General features: G+C 39.0%; 1 protein-coding gene across 1 annotated transcript in view; it reads right to left on the reverse strand.

The window, feature by feature from the left end:
- The window catches only part of TMPRSS7 (transmembrane serine protease 7), a gene marked incomplete at both ends in the record, with an annotated part of 31252 nt that extends 13721 nt beyond the window's left edge, over positions 1-17531 (reverse strand). Inside the window, 9 exons of the mRNA XM_082279349.1 lie at positions 1505-1617; positions 2842-2972; positions 4307-4535; positions 8108-8146; positions 9001-9194; positions 10224-10291; positions 12600-12730; positions 13449-13641; positions 17481-17531. Coding sequence (XP_082135475.1) covers positions 1505-1617; positions 2842-2972; positions 4307-4535; positions 8108-8146; positions 9001-9194; positions 10224-10291; positions 12600-12730; positions 13449-13641; positions 17481-17531 — 1149 coding nt within the window. The remainder of the gene's footprint in view (positions 1-1504; positions 1618-2841; positions 2973-4306; positions 4536-8107; positions 8147-9000; positions 9195-10223; positions 10292-12599; positions 12731-13448; positions 13642-17480) is intronic.
- Positions 17532-21375: the final 3844 nt, after the last annotated feature.

Raw genomic sequence — 21375 nt, forward strand, 5'->3', positions numbered from 1 at the left:
GTCTATAAACTTATTTCAGCAATTATGGAGCTTGGCAATGCCATGCTCTGGGAGCTGTGCTGGCTTCGCCAGCTCAACAGCCAGCACCTTACACACTTGCCAGCTATTCAGTCCTGAGTAAAAGCAAAGGTTGGCACAGCCCCACCACAGCTGCAGGCTTTCTTCCCCTCTAGCCAATAGCCTTCTCATCTTCAGAGAGCCATTGACCATAGAAAGCAGCTTTTGTATCAAGATCAAAGCACTCAAACACATCCAAATGTACTTGTGTAGGGACACAGAGCCACAGCGGATTTTTAGAGTTAAGATACCGCCTGGAATACTTGTGTCACCTTTGTAATGCTAGGAGTTACTTCTACCACAATATTATAGTCTTCTGCTAGCACCTGCTCAGCCATGCATTCTTTAGTATTTTACAAAATATTTCTAAACCCAACAATATCACGAGTGTTCATACTTAATTGGAAATTCCTTTCATAAAAGGATCAGAACATGTTTTGCAAGGCAAGGCAGGGTTCATTTAAAAACAAGGGCTGATTCAGGGCAAAAATCCAGAAATGAAAAATTTTCCCCTCTTCTCTTACAGAAAATATAATTTGGGAAATGAGTGAAGTTTCAACATTGTACAAAAATAAAATCTTGAAAATGAAACTGGTTTGAGCAATAAACCTTTCTATCAGAAGTCAACGGTGAAGACCTTAAATTTAGCCCCCCAAAAATCGCCTTATCATTCTAGAAGGGCAAGAGGCTGTAGGTCATGGCTCGCTGGACTTAATTTCTATTGCTGTGATTCAATGTGGGCAATCACTAGCTTAACAATAAGCAGAAAGATGGGTAAACAGTGGACCTCATCATACCCATTGCTATATTCTTTAGAGAGGTAAGCACTGAAGGGCAAGCCCTAAGTCAAAGACCTTATTTTAGCAGCACTAATAAGGAAACACTCATGTCAGAGAAAACAAAACTACTTTAAAACAATGTCAGCTTTCAGCAATTTGCTTTCAGGAGAGTACCTAAAAAGATGAAGGAAAAGGATACCAAATTAAAAAACCAGTCTACGGGATTGTGCTGATAGGACAGACCATTCTGAAGACAAATTAAATGTATTAGGCATATCAAAAGATACCAGAGAAGTGGTGGTAATAACTAGGTGAGAGGAGGTTTTTTGTACATACTTTTCATCCAAATTTCTGGGAGTGGGAAGAGAGGAGCTAAAAACAGTCAAGTCTTACATTGCCTGCCATGAAGTAATTATGCTGGCTAAACATCAAAACTTATCTTAGCTCTTCACCTTTGTAATAGGACACCTTAGGAACTATGTTCTCTTCCTTAAAAATAAGTGCACAGAAAGAGAAAAAAGAAAAAACTGATACAAAACATCAATGCCATTTCTATAAACTACTGCATCTGTGAGGATGCAGGTTACTGCCAACTCAATCACTGCTTTACTTAAGCTCTCTGTTCCCCAAACACACAGCAATGCCTCAGAGAGAAACAGTCATGTTACCTGGAAGTTCCATGCACACAGGCATTTTGGAGGATAATAGCTTGGGTAATAGGGACTTGTGATTCTCCCTTCATAGCCAGTTTTCTCCTTTGTCATTATTGCTTTTCCACACTCTAAGGGAAAAAAAAGAGGCAAAATTTGGCAAACCTTGATACACTTTCAGTAAAGCTATTCAGTGGGTTGAAGCATCCAAATTTATCACAAGTCAGTCACTGCAAAGCCGGGCAGGTGAGGAATTATATTTAGCAGGATTCAAGTTGTAAAAAGAGACCCTTCCCAATGATGCACACGGAAGACAAAGGATGTAAAGATCCAGGGATGAGTGCTGGGCTCTGCAGGACCGGAAGAACACATTGTAAAGTTTATCTATATTATTTCACTGAGGAAAGTTTTGCAAACAAGAATATCAATACATCCACACTGCAGTACTACACAGGGACCTCTAGTCTTAGAATGCAGCCAGTTAGAAGTGAAATGTTCAACATACTGAACTAATCAGCCTCCTGGAAACCAAAACTTTCTTATATGACTGCTCAATGGATTTACAGAATTCATTAAAGTCACACACAGAGAGAAATGAACAAAGAAAATCCAGACTCAAACTTAAAGAAAACAAACCAACCAACCAGCCCACAACCCACACAGAACGGAACTTGAAGTTACTTATTATGGAGAACTTATCACATGCTTTTCTGATGGTATATTAATGCTTAATTACTGTCAGCATGAAAAGTAGGCAGCATCTTTTAAAGCAACTTGAATTTCCTTGCACTGAGCTGCGTGAGATTTTTCTCCTCGTGCCACTAGCATGATATTCCTTGTATTATTTGTGATTATGATCTAACCACTTAAAGATAAAAGCAATAAAGTGATGGACTTGACACACAAACGTTACTGACTCTTTTGTGTTCTTGTGGAGTCAGGGACCGATAGCAAATGCAGACAAAGCAATTGAAGCTTTTTTTTTCTGAAAGCAGGTTTTAGTGCTGACATCCTTCCACCTTTAGCCTGATCCCTGAGTCCCATGGCAGAACGGAGGCCACTGCTACACCTGAAATAATAGCTCCATCTACTGGCACCTTGCAGCCCGCGCCAACTGAATTCAGGGCTGCTTTCAGCCCTCTACCTTCATACTTCACAACTAGTCTGATCAGATAACATTACTCAATAGGAAGGCACACAGTAATGCAAAGGAGAAGAAGGGGAGACAGGTACCTGTAAAAAGAAGAAACTCAGTCACAGGAATCATTTATCCATAGTCAGAAACATGACAGCCACTTCAGGCCCTTAGAAGAAACAATATAATAAACACACTTCCAAACACCGAACAAACCTACTTTCTTGTGTAATGACCTCAAAATAGCCATGGAATTCCTTATGCTCCTTTACTTGTGCTGCCTTAAATATTACCAGCATGAGATTATTTGTGGACACAAGTGACACCAATGAATCAGGTGGTTCACAAGCTCTGAGGGGGAAGAAAAGAGCAAATACATAAGCAATCACTTAAAAAGCGAAAAGCTTAACACACTCTCACTCTATGCATAAATTTTCCACTGGTTCAGATCTTGCCTACTTCAAAGTCCACTCAAATTTCCATGCTCTTAAGCACAAAAGTACCTGTTACAAGGCCAGTTTAAACCCAATACTGGAAATTCTTCTTACAAAAAAAGAAAGAAATTGCAAACATGAAAATGGATATGGAATGGTTCACTCTATGAGGTAATGACTTTCAGCCTTCACTCCCAGTAAAAATGAATGAAGCCAACATTAACGAAAAGCTGGAAGAAAGAGAAATCTTATTTTATTAGACCAACAATTGTATCTTCTTGTTGGGCAGTGGGAAAGACAAGAAAGTTATTCTTCAAGTCAGAAATTAGGAACCTGAGCCAATAAGAGGTCTCAATAAAAAAAACCCAAACACGTTACTTTCCATATGCATAACCTAGCAGACATCTTCAGTCCTCTACCGATACTAACATGTAAGTGAACACCATCCGCTGTTCCACAGACAAGTCAGTTGGAGATACAGATTGGTAGAGGACAGCTCTCAAAAAGGACTGAAAAGCAAATGCTCTGGTTTTGAGGCTTATACACAGACTGAAATGCCAGAGAAAAGGGTTTCAGGGGTGAAAACACTGAGCTTTTGTCTACTTCATGAAGGTGCTGTCTTTTCCTTTTGACTTACGTAGTCCTATGGAATTTATTATCAGGAATTTCAAAGAAAAAGTCCCTAAACAAGCATAATGCATCATTAAAGAGAGAGAAGAAAAAAGAAAAAAAGAATAGTCCACATCCCTCACCCCATCACAGCGTTGACTCTACATTTTTACAACCCTCTAAACAAATAGAGCAGATAAAAAAAGCACTGAAGTAGTGAGTGCCAGTAAGTGAAAAATCACGAGACTTAGTTTCTGAACTTCAGTCTTCATCTGAAAAGCACTAATCTTCATACAGAAGAATTTGCCTAAGGGAGGAAATTTTGACATTCTCTTTCAGTTAGCATCTGTTTCCTGATAAGAAACAGAAAATTTTGCTCAGTAATGTGTGAATTTTTAATAGTTCTGTAGCTAGGTGAAGATGCACTCCAGTTGAAAAAAAGAGAAATATTTGAAGAAAATTTTCCCTTTTACTAGCAAGGTAACTTACCCAAGAAATTTTAAATTGCCATGGGTTATGTGAGTAATACATGAAGATCAGAGCAATTTTAACAAAAACAAACTAACCACAAAATACAGATGGCATATCTTCAGAAAAAACCCCAAAGTTGTCAATTAATTATCAATAGAAATTTATACTCACCGGTACAGTATCTTATCTTTGATTGGCATCAGAGAGTCATAAATGGTGAGTGAGTCAGTGATGCAGTTATCTGCTTCAATCTGAAGGGATACTATTGAAAGGCGGATAAGGTGGCCCACAGATGCAATAAGCTTAAAATAGCAGATTGTTCCCTCTGAGGTAGCTCGCATATCCAGAGGAAAGTGCTTGTGCAGATGGTCAGCATAGAGATCATACATGCAATTAGTTCCTGTGAAAATGTTGCATTTTCAACACTGGATGCAATCACTCCAAAACTCCGAAATCCACATAGCATTAAAACAAGAAATCCTAAAATCCTTGTGCTAAACTAAAGCAAAATATGAAAGCATATCTAACTTGAAAAACAAAGTAATAATCGAATCATACAGTGGTTTGGGTTCTAAGAGATCATCTAGTTCTGAACTCTCTGCCATGAGGGGGATACCATCCACTTGACCAGGTTGCCCAGAGCCCCATCCAACCCAGCCTTGGACACTTCCAAGGGGCATCTACAGCTCTTCTGGGCAACCACCCCCACTGTAAAGAATTTCTTACCCCAAACCTATCCTTTTCTAGCTTAGAGCCATTCCCCCTTGACCTTGTGAAGAGTCCCTCTCTGGCTTTCTGTGCCACTCAGTGTTTTCATCTTAGTTACAACGCTGTGGTCAAGGAACAGTCTATTCATAAAAGTACAGAGTATGGCCAACAAGTGCTGTAATTCAGTTCTTGCACGGTATTTCCACTAAAGCAGTGCCATTTTGTACAGATTGCAGTTAAAGTTCCGCAGACTCCCTAGAGAATAAATGACTCTAATAATTGTTCACTGGGAGATACTCATCTACTTTCAAAGCATAAATGAACTGCTTGCCCCTATGGACATTATGATATTTATAATACGTAAAACAAAATCAAAGCAAAAATGCAGCTACATGTCTGTATTCCCCCACCTTTTTTATTGATCAAATGTCAAGGTTCTCAATGTTTTATCATGACATGAACTAGAAGTGTAGCAACAAATTCGGATTCCCCAAATCCTTCCGTTTGGAAGGGATGGAGGACTTTTCTTACTGAACATCCTGCTCAAAGCAGGATCAAAGTTAATTCAGATCAGGACTTTGTTCTGCCCCTTCTTGAAAATTTTTGCAGCATTAGAAATCACCATTAGAAATGGAAATACTGTGAAATACAAATTATGCAACCTACCCTACACAACGTTTACAAAGAAAAGGGTAAAAATTTTTGCCATAATTTAGACAAGGATAAGAAGAATGTTATTCTACTTGCATCCAATTTTCCAATTAAGCCAAAACAACTGTGATTTCCAAATAAAATATATTGAGATCTTTATTTCAATTCAATATTGCAGCTCACAGTCAGCAAAAAAAGTAGGGAATTTTTGTTTGGTCATATCTAAAATTCTTAACATAGCTCTTTGAAAGGTGAGAAAAAAGGGAAATGCAAATTAGGGGGAATAAGATACAAAGTGAATATTTGCATTAATTTCTGGCTATTACAAACATAAGTCTCTGAAATAGTTACCATAATGGGAAACCAATTAGAGCGCTGTGAAAGTTTACTACTAGTTGTTGACTCAAATTAAATGTTGACCTTTTGACCAGTAGTTAATCAAGACAGGAAGTGGCAGGCTTTGTCCAACTTCCACTTCTTAATAACAATCTCGAAACTAATGCTATGAATGTTTATGAACAATCTGTAAGGGTCACATTCCATTCAAATAAATTACAGTTACCGCTATTTAAAGCTTTGTTCTTCCTTCTTCCTTGTTCTTATCTCTTCCCAATAACATTCTTTTTGTAATAGTTATTTGTGCTTAGTTAGTCACCCTTAGCAGAGCCAACTTTGATCATAATCTCTAAAATTATGCGACTACCATTATTTCTACTAAGTAATTAATAATGGGAGAGCTCACTGCTTCTATGGAGCACAGTGCAGAGAATTCAGAGCTGACTCTAGAACTACAAGTAGTGCAAGCATGCTAGCTTGAAACCAAAGCTGCATAAAGTCTTTACCCAAGCAAACCCTGCACAACCAGATATTACAGCAAGGCAAGAACCTTGGGTCAGCTGAATGTCCATGAGTCCCTTCTCCAGCATCATTCTTCAATAAATCTGCACTCCGGTCTGTGCCTGAACCAACCACTAGGTGCGTCTCCATACCCAAAGTCAACTACGTTTCTCTCAAAATACAGCCTGCTGATACTCATTCCTTTTGTGCTGCTGCATGATCACTTTCACCTCCATGTCATATTCCATAATCCTAAATGGACACAGCCAAAGAACTCAAACAAATAAAATTGCACCAGTATAAGATTCTCAACTACTGTGGCCATCCATGTTGTTGACTTTGTTACATACCCCCTCCATGCTTCCCACAGATACCAGCTGTATAAAAAGCTGCCTATATAAAGTCTCCGAAAGGTGTCTAGAACATGGCAGGTCATACTTTTCCCTTCATGTGAAAGATATCATATAAGTCCTAAAAAAGACTAAAAAAGCAACAATTATTTTGTTGTGCGCTTCTTAATGTCTTCTGGTTTAGGGGCTGCATTCTGGAATAAATTGGAACCAAGTTCCAACTGTGCTAATTCCTTTCCCCTGGAACACTGAACTGGGAAATGAAATCGCTATGCAAGCAAACACCAATATGCAAAACTCTTTTATAGAAATAAAATGCATGTAATGAGATGCGATAGAAGCCAATATTGTTATGCATTGCAGTTTAAGTCAGGAGGCTTTTAACAAGTGAATGCTGTAGCAAACTTGCTTGAGTTTTGAGAAATTATGGGCAATATGCTATTGTAAGCCCTGGCCCATGCCCTGTGACCTGAAGTCTGCCTGTGGACCTCAGAACTAGGAGAGCTTGACTTGGGTGCGTGGCAAAAGTACTTACTGGATTCTGAAAAAAAATGCAAGCTAAAACCTTTGCAAAGTAACAGAAGTGAAAATCACAGATAGAAGTGCAACAAAATGTCTCATGAAAGAAAAATACAAATTCAGAAAGCTGTAAAGCCCTTGAAAAACTTAAACAGTGCAACTGCTCAAGATGAAGAGTCAGTTTGTGTCAAGGAGCAAGGGAGGTCAACACATCCCCAGCTGATTGATAACTGCTGGCCCAACAGTGTCTTAGCGGGTGTCTGCTTCAAAGGTGATTAGCCTATTGCTAAGCCTAGTAGCACATTTTTTTTAGGTACCTACTCCATATACTAGCGAAGGTAGATGTACTGTACTTTTGAACTCCTTGTTCAGTGCTTTGCACACTGGCAAAGAATCCTTCTGGGAGGTCTACAACATGAAACCAAGCAGGTGTACAAATAGTGTCTCCCACAATGCAGGAAAACTCAACTGCCTAAACTAATTACTGTTAGGGAATTCACTCAAAAGAATAACTCACCATTAACCTTGGAGAAAAGGGAGTTAAGGAGGATAAAGGATGCACAAAAGCATTGCTCTTGTTCAGCATATTAAATTCATTACTGTCCAGTTTAGAAAAGGTTAATCTGCTGGTCAACACAATGAATAGTAAACACCTGATTTAGTTTGTTTCCTACTATGTCACCAGGTACATCTAAAAAATTTATCAGGCAGATTAAAGGTAGATAGTTTCTGTATTTGTTATTTGCAAGATTCTTGGTCATTCTTTCAGTAAGTCAGGACTTAAATGCCAAGGCTGAGTTTAACCCTCTTAAATTAACACTGAACAGTATCTTTAAGTTCAAGTCATGAACTCAAAGCTTTGTTCTCCACCTCTCCTCTGCAGGAAGCTGCCAAAAGGGTGAATTACCTGTTCCCGTTGTTGACCAATAATCTGACCGAAGACCTGCTGCATAGAAAAAGAGTTGTGTAAGTCTTCTTGTCTGCCTGAAATCCAGAATTCAGGGTTTTATTCAATCACATCTCAGTCCTAATACACTGAACACACAGGATAAAACACTTCTCTCGATGAGTGGGGTTGCCATAGCCCCCTTCATTTCTGCAGATTCTGTAGCTTTGGAGGTGAGGCAAGAAGAGACTGCATGGCAATTAAGCAGTCAAAGTCAACTGAAGGACTGAGACAGAGGTACCCAGGAGGTCATTTTCTCATCCTTGGCCACAAAGTCTCTCTCAGCTTTCTTTTTGACAGAATTGTTCTGTCTGATGTCCACAGAATGGAAAATCATTAAACATTTTGTAACTAAATACATTAAACAGATGCTTGAATCACACACTGTGAGTTTTTTCCCCAGACAGGAATGTCACAGGAGTTATTTAACAAATGGGCAGCTTTATAATCTATTTTTGAATCTTTAATAAGGGGGTGATAAGAGTCTCATTTTCAATGAAGGGGCTAAAGTTTGATCCATGTGATCCACCTTAGCCCTTCATCTTTTTATGCTTTTAAAATCACAGACTAACCCAAATCTGCCTACAAGGTATCCATCTTACCTCCTGACTATGAACATGAGCACGCCCAATACAGGAAGTTTTGCAATCACTGGTTACAAGGACAATTTGTACCTTAATTTGACCTCAAATCACATTTTTATTTTCTTTCTCACTTTTTTTTCCTATTAAACTTTTAGTATTAGAAGCTAGAGATCAAGATTTTAGTTTATTTATAGAATTTGCTACTCCAAGGTAAAAATGTTTGCTTACTGAAGTGTTTCCTCAAGGATATGGATATGCTCTAATACTAACCACTTAGGACAATGGAATCCATGTCGACTGCAAGGCCCTGAAGACTTCCCACTGAAGTCCGGTTAATAATACTTGTCTGAATGGAATCCTTTAAAACAGCAGCCACACAATCCTCACACAGCACCTGCCCTTTTGCCTGTGGTACCACAAATACGATCCAGAAATGAATGAGAAGGCCTCCATTGTTGTTGTTACTGAAAAAAAGAGCTCAGATTATCATCCTGTTGGAAGTTCTCTGAAGACTAGACTCTTAGCCCAAGCTTCTGAAGTACAGATTCAGAAGCATATGGCTCATTTCCATATTTTTAATTACTTTAACCCACTGAATATATATTTCCCCCATAAAAAAAATCAAGCAAACAAGACAAACCCCAAAACACCCAAACACACTCTTCATATCTAGTTGGGAATATTCATTAGGCTAATTTCCTGAGGGCTCCTGACTTTTGAGATCTATGGAAATCACATTGTCTACCCATGAATTAGAGCTGGACTATTTCCTGAAGATCAAAACAGAACTAGTAGAACAGAAACAGTAGAACTATCATCTCCAGAAACGCAGAGCTCTGCACTGGTATGCATCTCACCCTGCACTGTGTGCTGCAGGATGTAAGAAACGATTCCTAGATTATTTAGGTAACACATTAGAGGCTGTTTATGATCACACTACTCTCTACCTCTTTAGTGGGGAGAAAGACCTTTGAATCAAACACAGCCTAGAAACCTCCAGTTTCTGAACCAAAACTGTATTGGGTTCAAGAGGACTGAAATAACTAAACTTCTAACATTAATTGCAAGCATAATATTAGAGTAAGAATACTTTATTGCATAGAAATTTCCTGCTTCTTCTATAAGTAGAAAATAGTTTTATTCCAATAACATTACCTAAAAAATACATGCAATTTAGTCAATTACACAGAGTTGTGCTCCAACAGCACGTTTAAGTAGTTCTGCATGAGCCAAAGTATCACCAAACCTCTTTATTGACATAATTTCTGTTCATCTTGCACTGTATTCCTGGCAGACAAGGAACTGTTTATATGACTTTAGTTTGTCCTTACTTTTGTTAAGTGAATTGGTATAGGTTATAAACCTATTTTGCTATCAGTTCAAGTACATAGCAAAGACATTGAATCATAACCATTAAAAATAAGCTTGTTTTGCAGGCTTCTTACATTATATACTGGCCAGTAGAAAAGCAATTGCATCAACTGCAGTTTTACCTGACTTCTGAGACGGTGGACTGCTTATAAAATTTGGAGAAAGAAGAAGTTGTGTAGACCAAGTTCATCTGAAAGAGAAATTATAAAGATTTAGCATTCTGAAAACCAGTCACACCTAGAAATGCTACATGCCTAGGTATTCCTACGAACAACCTATTTTCCACCAAGATTACCCACCATGCACACACTTCCAGACATACATCAGCCAAGCTAGGCAGAGCAGGAGATGGGCAGACCAGCTCTTCAATGCACCCATAACAAATCCAATATTCCCAGGAAACATCAAATCTTCTGCCCATGGCCAGCTGACATATACAGTAATGCTCTTTCCATAGAAATGAATTTTGAAAAAGGTGCATATCCTTCACCCAGAAAATCCCAAACACACAGGGCTCCCCTATGCTGATGCTAAAACTTAAGGCCAAACTTCCAGAAACATGCACACACTCATTACATTTTTTGTGTTATTACTAACGTGCAGTGAACAGCACATATCAGAGCTTTTCCCACAGAATCACAGAAAGACTGAGACAGGAAAGGGCCTCTGGAGAGCATCTAGTTCACTGCTCAAAGCATGGCCAACTATACCACGTTGCTCAGGGCCATTTCCAGTTGATTACCTCCAAGAACGGAGACTCCACATCTTCCCTGGATGAGAACCCCCAGTGCTTTGATTCCCCTCGCAGCTAAGGAATTCTTTTTTTTAATGTTTCCATGGAATTTCTTGCACTTTGATTCATTTGTGTATATTTTCTTTACTGACAGCTTAGTATTAACATATTTCTTTCCAATACACACAGTGTAAAACATGTGGAGAAGCAAAATCTCTACCTGTTCCCTGCTGAAGGACTGCCTTTGGGCAAAGCAAGCTCCTGATTCTCCCTGTTGTTGGGCTGGGATAATACCAGTGTGACAATTACCTTCCTCTCCCCTTCCTGTTCAAAGCCACAAGGTGGCATGTACCTCAAGCTGTTCAGACCTCACTCTGCGCTTCATGATTAAAACTAATGCCCAAAGGACTATGACACAGATTATTTCAAAGGCTGTAAAAATCACATCCATATTAATCCCTTTTATTGTTTGAAACGGGAAGTTTGAACAATAATTTTAAAGGCCTGAAAAAAGTGGGTAGAGCTCAGTCGTTCTCCAGACTAAGGTACAAGGGATTTTATGTATTACTGCTACTATCAAATGAAAAGAACCTATCTTGAGAGGTTCTTCTACTACCACTTGGGGTCTTTGGGCCAGCAGCCATGAACAAAAGGGTTTTGAGGACAACAACTAACAAAATCCTAAATCCCCCACTTCCCTACCAATTTTAGTCAATAGTTAAGGTTGCCACAAAGCCCAGTTTCAGCAATGCAAAATGCATTGGTGATTTCAGGCAAAGATAAAGAATAAGTTCCAAGTAATGTTCAAGTAGGAGGAGGTGACACTGGCAGCTCAACACCTTCTGTCTGTCACTTCTCTCCACTATGCACGACAAGGGCAGGATGCTCTGAGACAAGAGCAAGACACAGGAGTCACAGGAGATTAGAGCTGCTCCATGGAGAGCAGGGAAAGGTGATACCCTGCACTGGTTATCTGAAAGAAATTTAATGATTAATATGCAGGACTTGGAAAGAGCCGGAAAACAGGAACATTAGTTCACATTATAAGATGACAAAAACTTAGTAATTATGGAAAAATTTCTTGCTTGTATCTACCATTTTTTCTTTGTTTGTTTTTGTTTAGCATTTTTTATACAGTCGCTTGAATCCTTGTGTGGACAGTACTGCAGTGACTGGCATTAATGTATTTTTGCTCTCTACACCAAATGTCTTCAAAGTCAAATTCCCTTTTAACCAAGATTTCCACCCTTTTCTTCCTGCTGTAGAACAGCTATTGATCCAGAGTTCTGTTTCTGCTTCGTCTGCTGAAAGGTATTTGGGAAGAATAATGGTCTTTAGAATACCTAGTATCAGAAGGAAATGTAAATGTAAATATGTTTGTGATCCCTAGGGTAATTATAGATGCTTTAAGGCAGAAGACTGGCAGAAGATGCCAGTGTAAATGCAAAAGATTTCATCTGTTTGATGTTTAAAAAGTGGCAATTGAGTTTAAGGACTTTTTTAGAATTTTAGTCACAGATTTGTGGGGGAAGTATGTAAAATTTTAAGTAAAATGTAAAAAACAAACAGACCTGTTCAAAACTCAGTTTGTGATTAACAAACTGAAAGCAGTCAGTTCCTCCATACCTCTAGACAGCCACCCTTTGCACATAATCCTGTGGGGTGAAAGGGGTGTAAGAACACCACAGCAGCTTCAATGGCACCTGAACATCACTTGTTCACAGCTCTGATCTTTTTTGCTAACCAAGTAGCCCACCCATCTTACCACATGCTGCACAGTCTGTGCCATAGAGAGGAATTCCTTTGACTCTTTCTGCCTATATTCTGGAAGAAACTCTATGTTGGCAACACGAAACAGTCCAACAAAATACAGTGCATCTTTGTTTTCTGCCTGAACTGCAAGAAACAAAGAAGACAGTTAGCCTTTTTTTCTTTTCTTTCTTTTTTTTTTTTTTTAAAATAACAATTAAGGTTTTTTATTAAATTCTAAACCAAATTAATCTATTTGGCCTAATCTAGTTTCTAGTTTGAAACAACTACCCAAAGAACACTGCACTTTTATGGCCAAACCGTTCTACATGTGTACCAAATGATGGTTAATTGAGCTCCTGTTCCCTACACACCAGATAAGACACCACCATACAAATGAGCCAGCATAATGAAGGCAGTATCAACATCCAGATTCTGGAGCATCCCTAAGGAATCTTAGGCAGTATTAGCATCAGGGGTCTAAAGAGGAAAACACATCTTTTAATGCTTAATTACACACATATTTATTTTACTCTCCTTTTACTTCCTTAAATCTATTCTGAAAAATAACCCGAACTTCAGAAGCCCAAGAAACACAGTGGAAGGCAAAATTTCTGAGGAATCAAACTCATAAAAATGTTTCGCATAACGCTGAAATAAAGTCACACCCCCTAAAGCCAGCAGATATGCCTGCTTTTCTAATTACTTGTTAAGTCTTAGTAAGACAAAAGTTTTTCAGACCCCATTTAAAAATTGCCATGTTTATTTTAGAAACAGCCCTCAGGACAACTGAGATCCTAAAGTAATCTCAAAGTACTGTTGGCAATAACAATACAGGAGTTGGCACGAGCTTTCAGCAACTCACCAATGAAGAGCCACAGTAATGTCCAGGTTACAACTCCTAAAATGAATAGAATGAGGGTAAAGAGAATTATTTTGTTTTGAAAATTCCATAGCAACTTATCTTTTTTCTTCAATTTGTCATGCTTTTTCCTTGCCAGAATCCTCTTTGCCAACTTGTCTTCTGCAGATACCATTTGGACTGAAATGCTGGCTGCCTAAAATAAGGTGAAAGACAACAAAAATCGTGGAATGTTTCTAGCAGGAATTGACTGACCAACAAGTCTCAACCAATCTGTTCCTCAGAGAAAAGTCTCCACTTCCTTCAGGATGTGGAGTGGTGGCTATGGACAGGCTCTTCCTGCATATCTAGCTCCCTCTGAGAAGTTATCTCCAGCGAACAGGAGAGCACAGCACAGGTCTTGCTGAGATGGGACCTGCACAAAATCATCGCCTGGATATCCAGATGCTAGACAGTTTATTTTGAACTACAGTCCCACATTTTCTAAAGCTAGATCCAAAATATGTCCTGACCATCTCATCTAGGTGCAAAAGACTACATGACCATTTCTATATTTGCAGGAGTAGTTTCCACTTCCTATAAGGTATCTCCAGCTTATCTGTCTGGAAAGTCCATTTGTACCAGACACCACCACCATGTCCCAGGCATTTTCCTCAGCAAAAGATAATCAGCACATTTAAGCAGACAAATAATGTTTATCAGTTGCTGCAGGCACAGCAAGAGCTGCCTGAAGAAGTCTCTGTCACTTCATAAAATTCTCTCTTAGGGTAACTCCTGTCACAATGGTTTGTTGTGAGATCAGCTAGAGATTCAATCACCTTTTCTCAAGTCAATTCATTGTCTTATCTCTGCAGTTTAGCCAGCAAATTCCTGGACCACTCACAGCATTACTGACCAAGTGCACTGGTTTTACAGTTTTAGCTGTTATACCCAGCTGCACCAGAATTAAATTACAAGAAAAAAAAAAAACAAAAAACAAACAAAAAAAACACCCCACAACAAAACCCCAACAACCCAAACCCACCATGCATTTCCTCCTTACATAACAATTATAGCATAAGTTAGATAATATTGCTACATAAACAAGAAACATTCAGGAAAAATACTCTAAAAACATGTTGATGCCAGTAAGAGGGAAGATCTCAAGGAGCGGCCTTAGAAAGCTGTGGGTTGTCCATGACTGGAGGTGTTGACGAATACCAGTCAGCAATCAGCAGCAGGAGTTTTAGTGCACAGTCTTCTATGAAGCACAAAACAGTCTTAGACAAAATGACATGGCTCAGGAGCTCATACATATGAGGATTAAACTGAACTTCGTCATTTCAAAGATGAAGACCAAAACAAATAGGTGTTTTTCCTTGTTTTTGGGACATCTTGATTCATTTTAAGGGCATCTTCAAAGTGGATCTCCCTCACCTCACAGCTGAATTTATGCCACTCAGAGGCATCTCTAAGTCATACATCATCTACAAGCAGTGTAAATCAAAAAGCTCTGACAACGACCAGTGATACCTGGTCTATGATGTGCTCAAGATGCTGACAGCCTCACTCTGAGAGACAAACCCCTGTCCTATCACCTATCCCCTTCTGTGCCCACACAAAAATACACCGAGGAATTCACAATCACACCAGAAGAGACACACAAAACAGCAGAGCCCCTGACTTGGGCAGATTTAGCTCTTCCCTGTGCTCAATAGGCCCTTTTTAGCCTCTGCAGAGCTACAGCAGGTAGACCACGAGGAGAAAGGGTGCAACAAGATGGTCACCTATTTACCAGCATTGCATTGTTTGAAGCCTTTCAGAAGGTATCCTGCCAAGAGGGTGTAGCCTGTTGTAGACTAAAAGGTGTGGACACAACAGTCATTTTTCATCCCTACTAATTTTATCCCTACACTTGATGAGAAAGAAGACCATGAAAGTCTGGAAGTAACCAGCTAAGGATTTCTCTCTTGGGTTTTCATTGTGGGATGCCAAGTTTAATACAGTGGCTACAAAACCTCTTTGCTGATGCAGCTTGACACATAGGAAATGACAAGCACAACTGCCAGCCATTTGCAAAAGTGTTGTTGTGCAATAACCTACAATAAGTGCTTGTTTCCTTTTGCTCAAGAGTAGGAGACCCCCATCTGTGTTTTGGGCCTATCAGGATAAGAGAGATGTTGATAATCCAGAGTGATTCCAGAGGAAGATCACAGAGGTAGGGAGTTGGAGGATGTGATGTACAGGAAAAAAGCTGAGAGCCTTAGGGTTGTTCAGCAGGAGACAAGAAGGCAAAGACAGTGTGAGTAAATCTAATTATACATTTCCATATCTAAAGTGGGCTATGGATAAGACAGAGCCACACTTTCCTCACTGGTGCACAGTGAAGAGAGCCACAACAGCCACATACAGCAGCAGGGGACATTCCAGCTAGACTGGAGGAGGGGGAAGAATGTATTTCACCACAAGGGCCATGAACCTGAGCCATGCCCAGAGAAGCCAGGAAACCCCCATGCCTGGAGTTATTCAAACCTCAGGGGATCAATGTTCCAAGAAATCTGTTCTGGTTTTGATGTTAGCTCTGCTTTTAAAAAAAAAGAAAATTCTGCAGAATTCTCCATCAACACATTTTTTGATACGTTTCTCTGATATTATGCACTAGTAATACTATCAAGAAGACACCTCTCTACATCCTCAGAGGGAGCATAAGAAACATCCCCACAAATATCCTGTTGGTCCTGTAGTCAAATACAACAGATAGCAATCTTTGACCTCAGAGTGGAGGATGTTCAAAGCAGAGAAGAAAACTTGGCAATAAGTAATAACAAGTAGAGTTCAAAGACTAAGTTAAAAGACCCTCTACAATTTCCTCAAAAAAAATACAAACAAAATCTTTAAACACAGAATTGCAATACTTCAGATTTGTGTCTTCTATCTAAGTAATTAACTACACTTGTTTTGTGTGTTCTCCACTTGATTTACCCATCTTCTGTATTTTTTACAAACCTTATTGAGTCTCTTTAAGGATGAAAACCAGATTGCCTGTTTGTTGGTTTAAAGCTCTGGATTGTCACAAAGTTCCTTTATACACTCAGGTGTTCAGTAGGCCAGCTTGAGGCAGCTCAATGAATGCTGAGTTCTGACATCTGAAACTTTGATCACTTTCATCAAGATTCCCACAATAATATTTTATATTAAAGTTTTCCCATGTAACTCCTTTTTGTGGCTCTAGACCTAAACAGAGATTTATTATTAAAATTTAAATCCTCTCAAGTATTGTTAAAAATTGCTCAAAATTGACATCACTGGATATATACGTGGGCACTTGAAACAATTGATGTCTTCATTGCATGTACTATAATCCTCATCTTATTTTTTTTTTTAAAGCAGTTCATGTATCAAGCTATCCATGACAAAGTTCTCTGTTACATGGGATTCATAGGAATATTGAATGCAGTGTGCTACGTTATCAATATTTCCACGTTTTATTAATTTACTATAAACATTTTATAGTGAGGAAAACAACAGCAAAGTTAAGCTGCTCCCTTCTCTCAATATGGACCATAATTCTCAGTTCAGCTTCCCTCTCTGCTGCAACTTAGTTCTTGTATTCTAGAATTGGTTTCCAGCTAAAGTTGCAGTTTGACTATCACCCTTCACTAAATTATTTAATTACTTCTTTGTCATGAGTTAACACTCATACTACAATCTCCTTCTCTATCTTCTCTGGGAAAAGCAAAACACTTTGCCTCCTTTAATGTTGCCTTTCTTGCCTAGAAATTAACTTCTTTGTGGAAAAAGGTGCTGCATGACACCAATATAAGCTTTTACGTCGTCACACTGACACGTCCATTATTTCAATTGTCTGAAAACATGCATTACTAGCAATCCAGAGATAAACAAACACATGTTGACATTTTCAGACTGAGCTATAAAACAGAAAATGATACTGAATCTAACCATCATGTTAAGTTTAGTACTTGAGAATTAGATCACGACAGATCTAATAGTGTCAAGAAATACAGAAAATCAAGAATGTTCAAGTCACCTACTTACACTTACTTCATCTTCAGGTTTAGCTGTTGGGGGATCATTTTTTTCATCCATTTCAGCAGAATTACTTTTATGACTTGTCCAAGCTGAGAAAGAGCTTTGCACCTTTTCTCAGGCACCCCTTCTGCTTGTGAAGCTGAAGACAGCTAATTGCAATGTTCAGGACCAAAAGAGGCATCGATTTACTTTGATGAGTTTCCAATTGTAATCTCATCTGCCCTACTGCACCTTTGCCAATGTTAGGAGGCTGCTATCATGTAACTTTAGACTTCAAATTCAGACTGGATAAAACAGGCTTTTCATGGTCTTTATAAAGCTGAAATATTAAAACACAACATTGCAGCGCTAAAATCTATACATCACTGATCCTTGTGAGTCCCTTCCAATTCAGCATATTCTATGATTCTGTGAAAATGTCACAAAAGTAGTTACATGAACAAGAAAAATAGCAAGTAAAATGTAAAAGTGAGAGCAAAAACATGCTAAAATAAGGAAAGTAAATGTAAGCACCTTAGGTAAGAGTGTTGAAAATAGCAGATAACAACAGCAAATCAAGCATTTTGACTCTCTTCTAGAATTTTGTAATGTGACTGTTGAAAACTCAAATTTGGTTATTCTATTGTAACTAAAAAATAAACTGCTCCAGGCAACTTATTTCATATTGTTAAAATAGATCAGGCTTCAAACTGAGAATCCTTTTTGTAGTCAGATGCAGGAAGTCACTTGTATTATAACAGTTGCATCCTATTTTCTTTGTTAATTAAATATTTATAGAGGATGTAAACCAGTACTTTCCTCAATGGATGCTAAGTATAGAGCTGTCTTTACTTTTAAGTGATTAACAATCTCAATGTCTTCCTTGGGTCAACTTCAGAAATGGTACTGGAGATACACTATTTTTAAAATAACCCTTTTATTAATTTATCTTTGAAGAGATAAAACCTAGATATGCAATCAAAAAAAAAAAAAAAAAGGCACTACAGTAGAGGTATAGAATAGAAAAGATTTAGTCAGAACTCATAACAAGTGAGCTCCAGGTGTGATCTATGCTCTGTCCATGTAACCAGCAATAAATTACTTCAACTACAAGGCAAAAATTCCTACAGTTAGATAATGTACTAGCAAACTAAACACTTCTTATCAGGGGTCTTTGGCTTACACCCTGAAGCACAGTAATTATGTCCTCAGTCCTTGCTGCTTGTTCTAGAACTGCAAGGTATTTTAACCACATGAAGTGATATGTTAAGCTCTGGGTCATATTAAAGCTTAGCAGCATAGAAAAGTCTATCCATGTACACTCCATATTACTATATTTAATCGCTTCCAAGTCTTTCTTTTTTTTTTTTTTTTAAATTTTATTTAATTATGCTTACCTTTTGGGGACTACTCTGTTCTCTTAAAGTGTTCATGGAACTCCCCAAAGCCTCCCACTACCCCATGCACAGGGAGTTACTATGATACAAGTGCTATTTCAGAAGCTAGTCCATAGATTGAAGGATCATTGTACAGGTAAATACAATAAGTTCCATCCCCCTGCACTACTCAGGGTTTGGGAGATGAAGAAGTACGGGTAAGTAGAAGAGCAACAAGAGAAGTGGGCCTGGGAAAGCAGGGAGGAACAATGCTGTTTCAATGTTTGCCTTTTGTTTTCCCACTACCCACACTCATAGTTCCGTTTCTATTTGAATTTGCAATAAATTAAGTAAATTTTCCCCAAGTTGAGTCTGTTTTGCCTGTGACAGTATTTGGCAAATAATCTCCCTGTCTTCATCAGAAAACATTATTTTTCCCTCCTTCCTGTTTCTCCTATTTTCTCCCCTGATCCTGCTGAGGGGAGGAGGTAGGGGCTGAGCAGCTGGGTGGGAGTTTGGCTGACAGCCGTGATCAACCCACAACAGTATTGCAGTACCTGGTACATACTTTCCCCTCCTTTTAAAAAGTAAGGGTTTGAGTTTTGTTCGTGATATCTTTACTTTGAAACAGAATGCACTAAATATAAAGAGACTGACAAAGTGAAATTAAACGTGAAACACATTAGAAATAAAACCATCTTATGAAAGCGAGCACTGTTGTTTCTGTTTAATTAATTGCATAGTCCCTATATTAAAAAAAGAAGTCTAAAGATTAAAAAAATTCAAAGCCAATACAAACTATAAGCTTACTCTCTCAGATCCCCTGATGGGGACCAGTGATTCCAGTTCAGCTTGAAAAGCTACCATGACCCACCTATTCCAGTTCTAAGCTCTGTGGAGAAATTGGCTTTCACACAGGTCCACCTGAAAGGGCTGTTGGTCTAAGTGGGTATGAATGTACTCGTATTAAGCAGCTTGATTTTCATCTTCTGTAAGTAGTGCATAACAAAACATGACTCTAACCTCTTTCTGACAGGAATCAACATAACAGTTCCAGCATCCTATTTTCTTCTCTTGTCACAGCTTCCAGACCAGTCCCACTACCTCATGTTTTTCTACTGCAAAACCCAGTTTCACAAATCACAGACTTCTCAGATTATTCACACGGTGACGATGACACTTGGTTTTACTCACACCATTCTCACTTAGGGGATTAACTTCCTCATGCACATCTGTTTGGCAGCCTGACTTTCTGTTTCCCATCTCATCAAGACCCTCACACAAGTGGGGCAGCTTGACAGTCTAATCTGTGACTTCCCATGATGGTGACAAGAAAAAAAGATAGTGAAGAAAAGATAGTTGGATCTTTGGTGCATCCTCCCCTACACACACAAACACCCCTTGCCCTTTCCACTCTGATGGCAATGTGATTTGTCCTAAGATGAAAACACCAGGTGGGTACTTGCAGGACGAACAGTCAGGATGCTCATGTAATGAACGCATTTCCAGAGATGGAGGAGCTGTGATGTTTGGATTGACATTGGTACACACTCTCTTGCAAAAAGGTATAAAATGCTACTGGAGACCAGGCAATCTGAGCAAACTGATGTCCTGAAGCTGCCAGAGGCTTTGGGGTGGATTCCTTTAACAGGGAAGACAGGAAACACTCACTTTTGGATGTGTGACTAAAAGTGCTAAGATCCTGATAAATACAGAGATGCAATCCAAATGAGCTACATAGGTGCTTTCTTGCTTTATAATTGAGAATTCTGCAAGGCTAAAGATTGTAAACTTACACATTTCTAGCCAAACCTCCTCATATTATAACCCTTTAGATACTATAATCCATTGTAATAGATGATAATGCTTTTATTTATATGCTGCATTGGCAATATTTATATACTGTACTAGCAATAAATCTAATTATGATAATCCACACACTGATTGTGCCCCACTTCTCACATCTGGCTGAGAACACTCCCTCAGCTAGTCCGCTACAACCCCCAGCCCACTGAGTTCCTGATTAAGAGAAAGGTTACCGAGGATCCACACAACAGTCTCAAGCCTCAGCAGAGATGTCTGTATCACGTAGATGTACCCTGGAGGAAGCTGGGATACCAGCAATTCAGCCTTCTAGGACAAAAAGCTTGTCTTGTGCTGCACAGACCTAGTGCTATGCTGGGGGAAGGTAGGATTCATCTCACCTGTTTCAGACTGTCTAGAAGTTAGGCATGTAAATCCAAGTTTGTTTTCTAGACTGAGTCTACACATGATGCTGACATTCAAAACAGAGAAGATGAATCACACTTTCACCACTGGGTACAGACAGAAAAGAGGCGATTATCTTACCAAACCTATCCTCTACAAAGTCATCTCTGTGTAATAGAAATGTTCCCCTTCTGACCAAAGCTGCCTTCATGCTCAGTTCTGAGGCCTTCTTGCTCCTTTAACTGATGAGAGCCCAGAACCAATGCTGACAGCATCGGCTCACTAACATGGCAGGGTGCTCCACAGAGCTACTAACCTCAGCATGACATTTTTTCCAA

This window comes from Coloeus monedula, assembly GCF_965178545.1.
Source record: "Coloeus monedula genome assembly, chromosome: 3".
In the NCBI taxonomy this organism is placed as follows: Eukaryota; Metazoa; Chordata; class Aves; order Passeriformes; family Corvidae; genus Coloeus; species Coloeus monedula.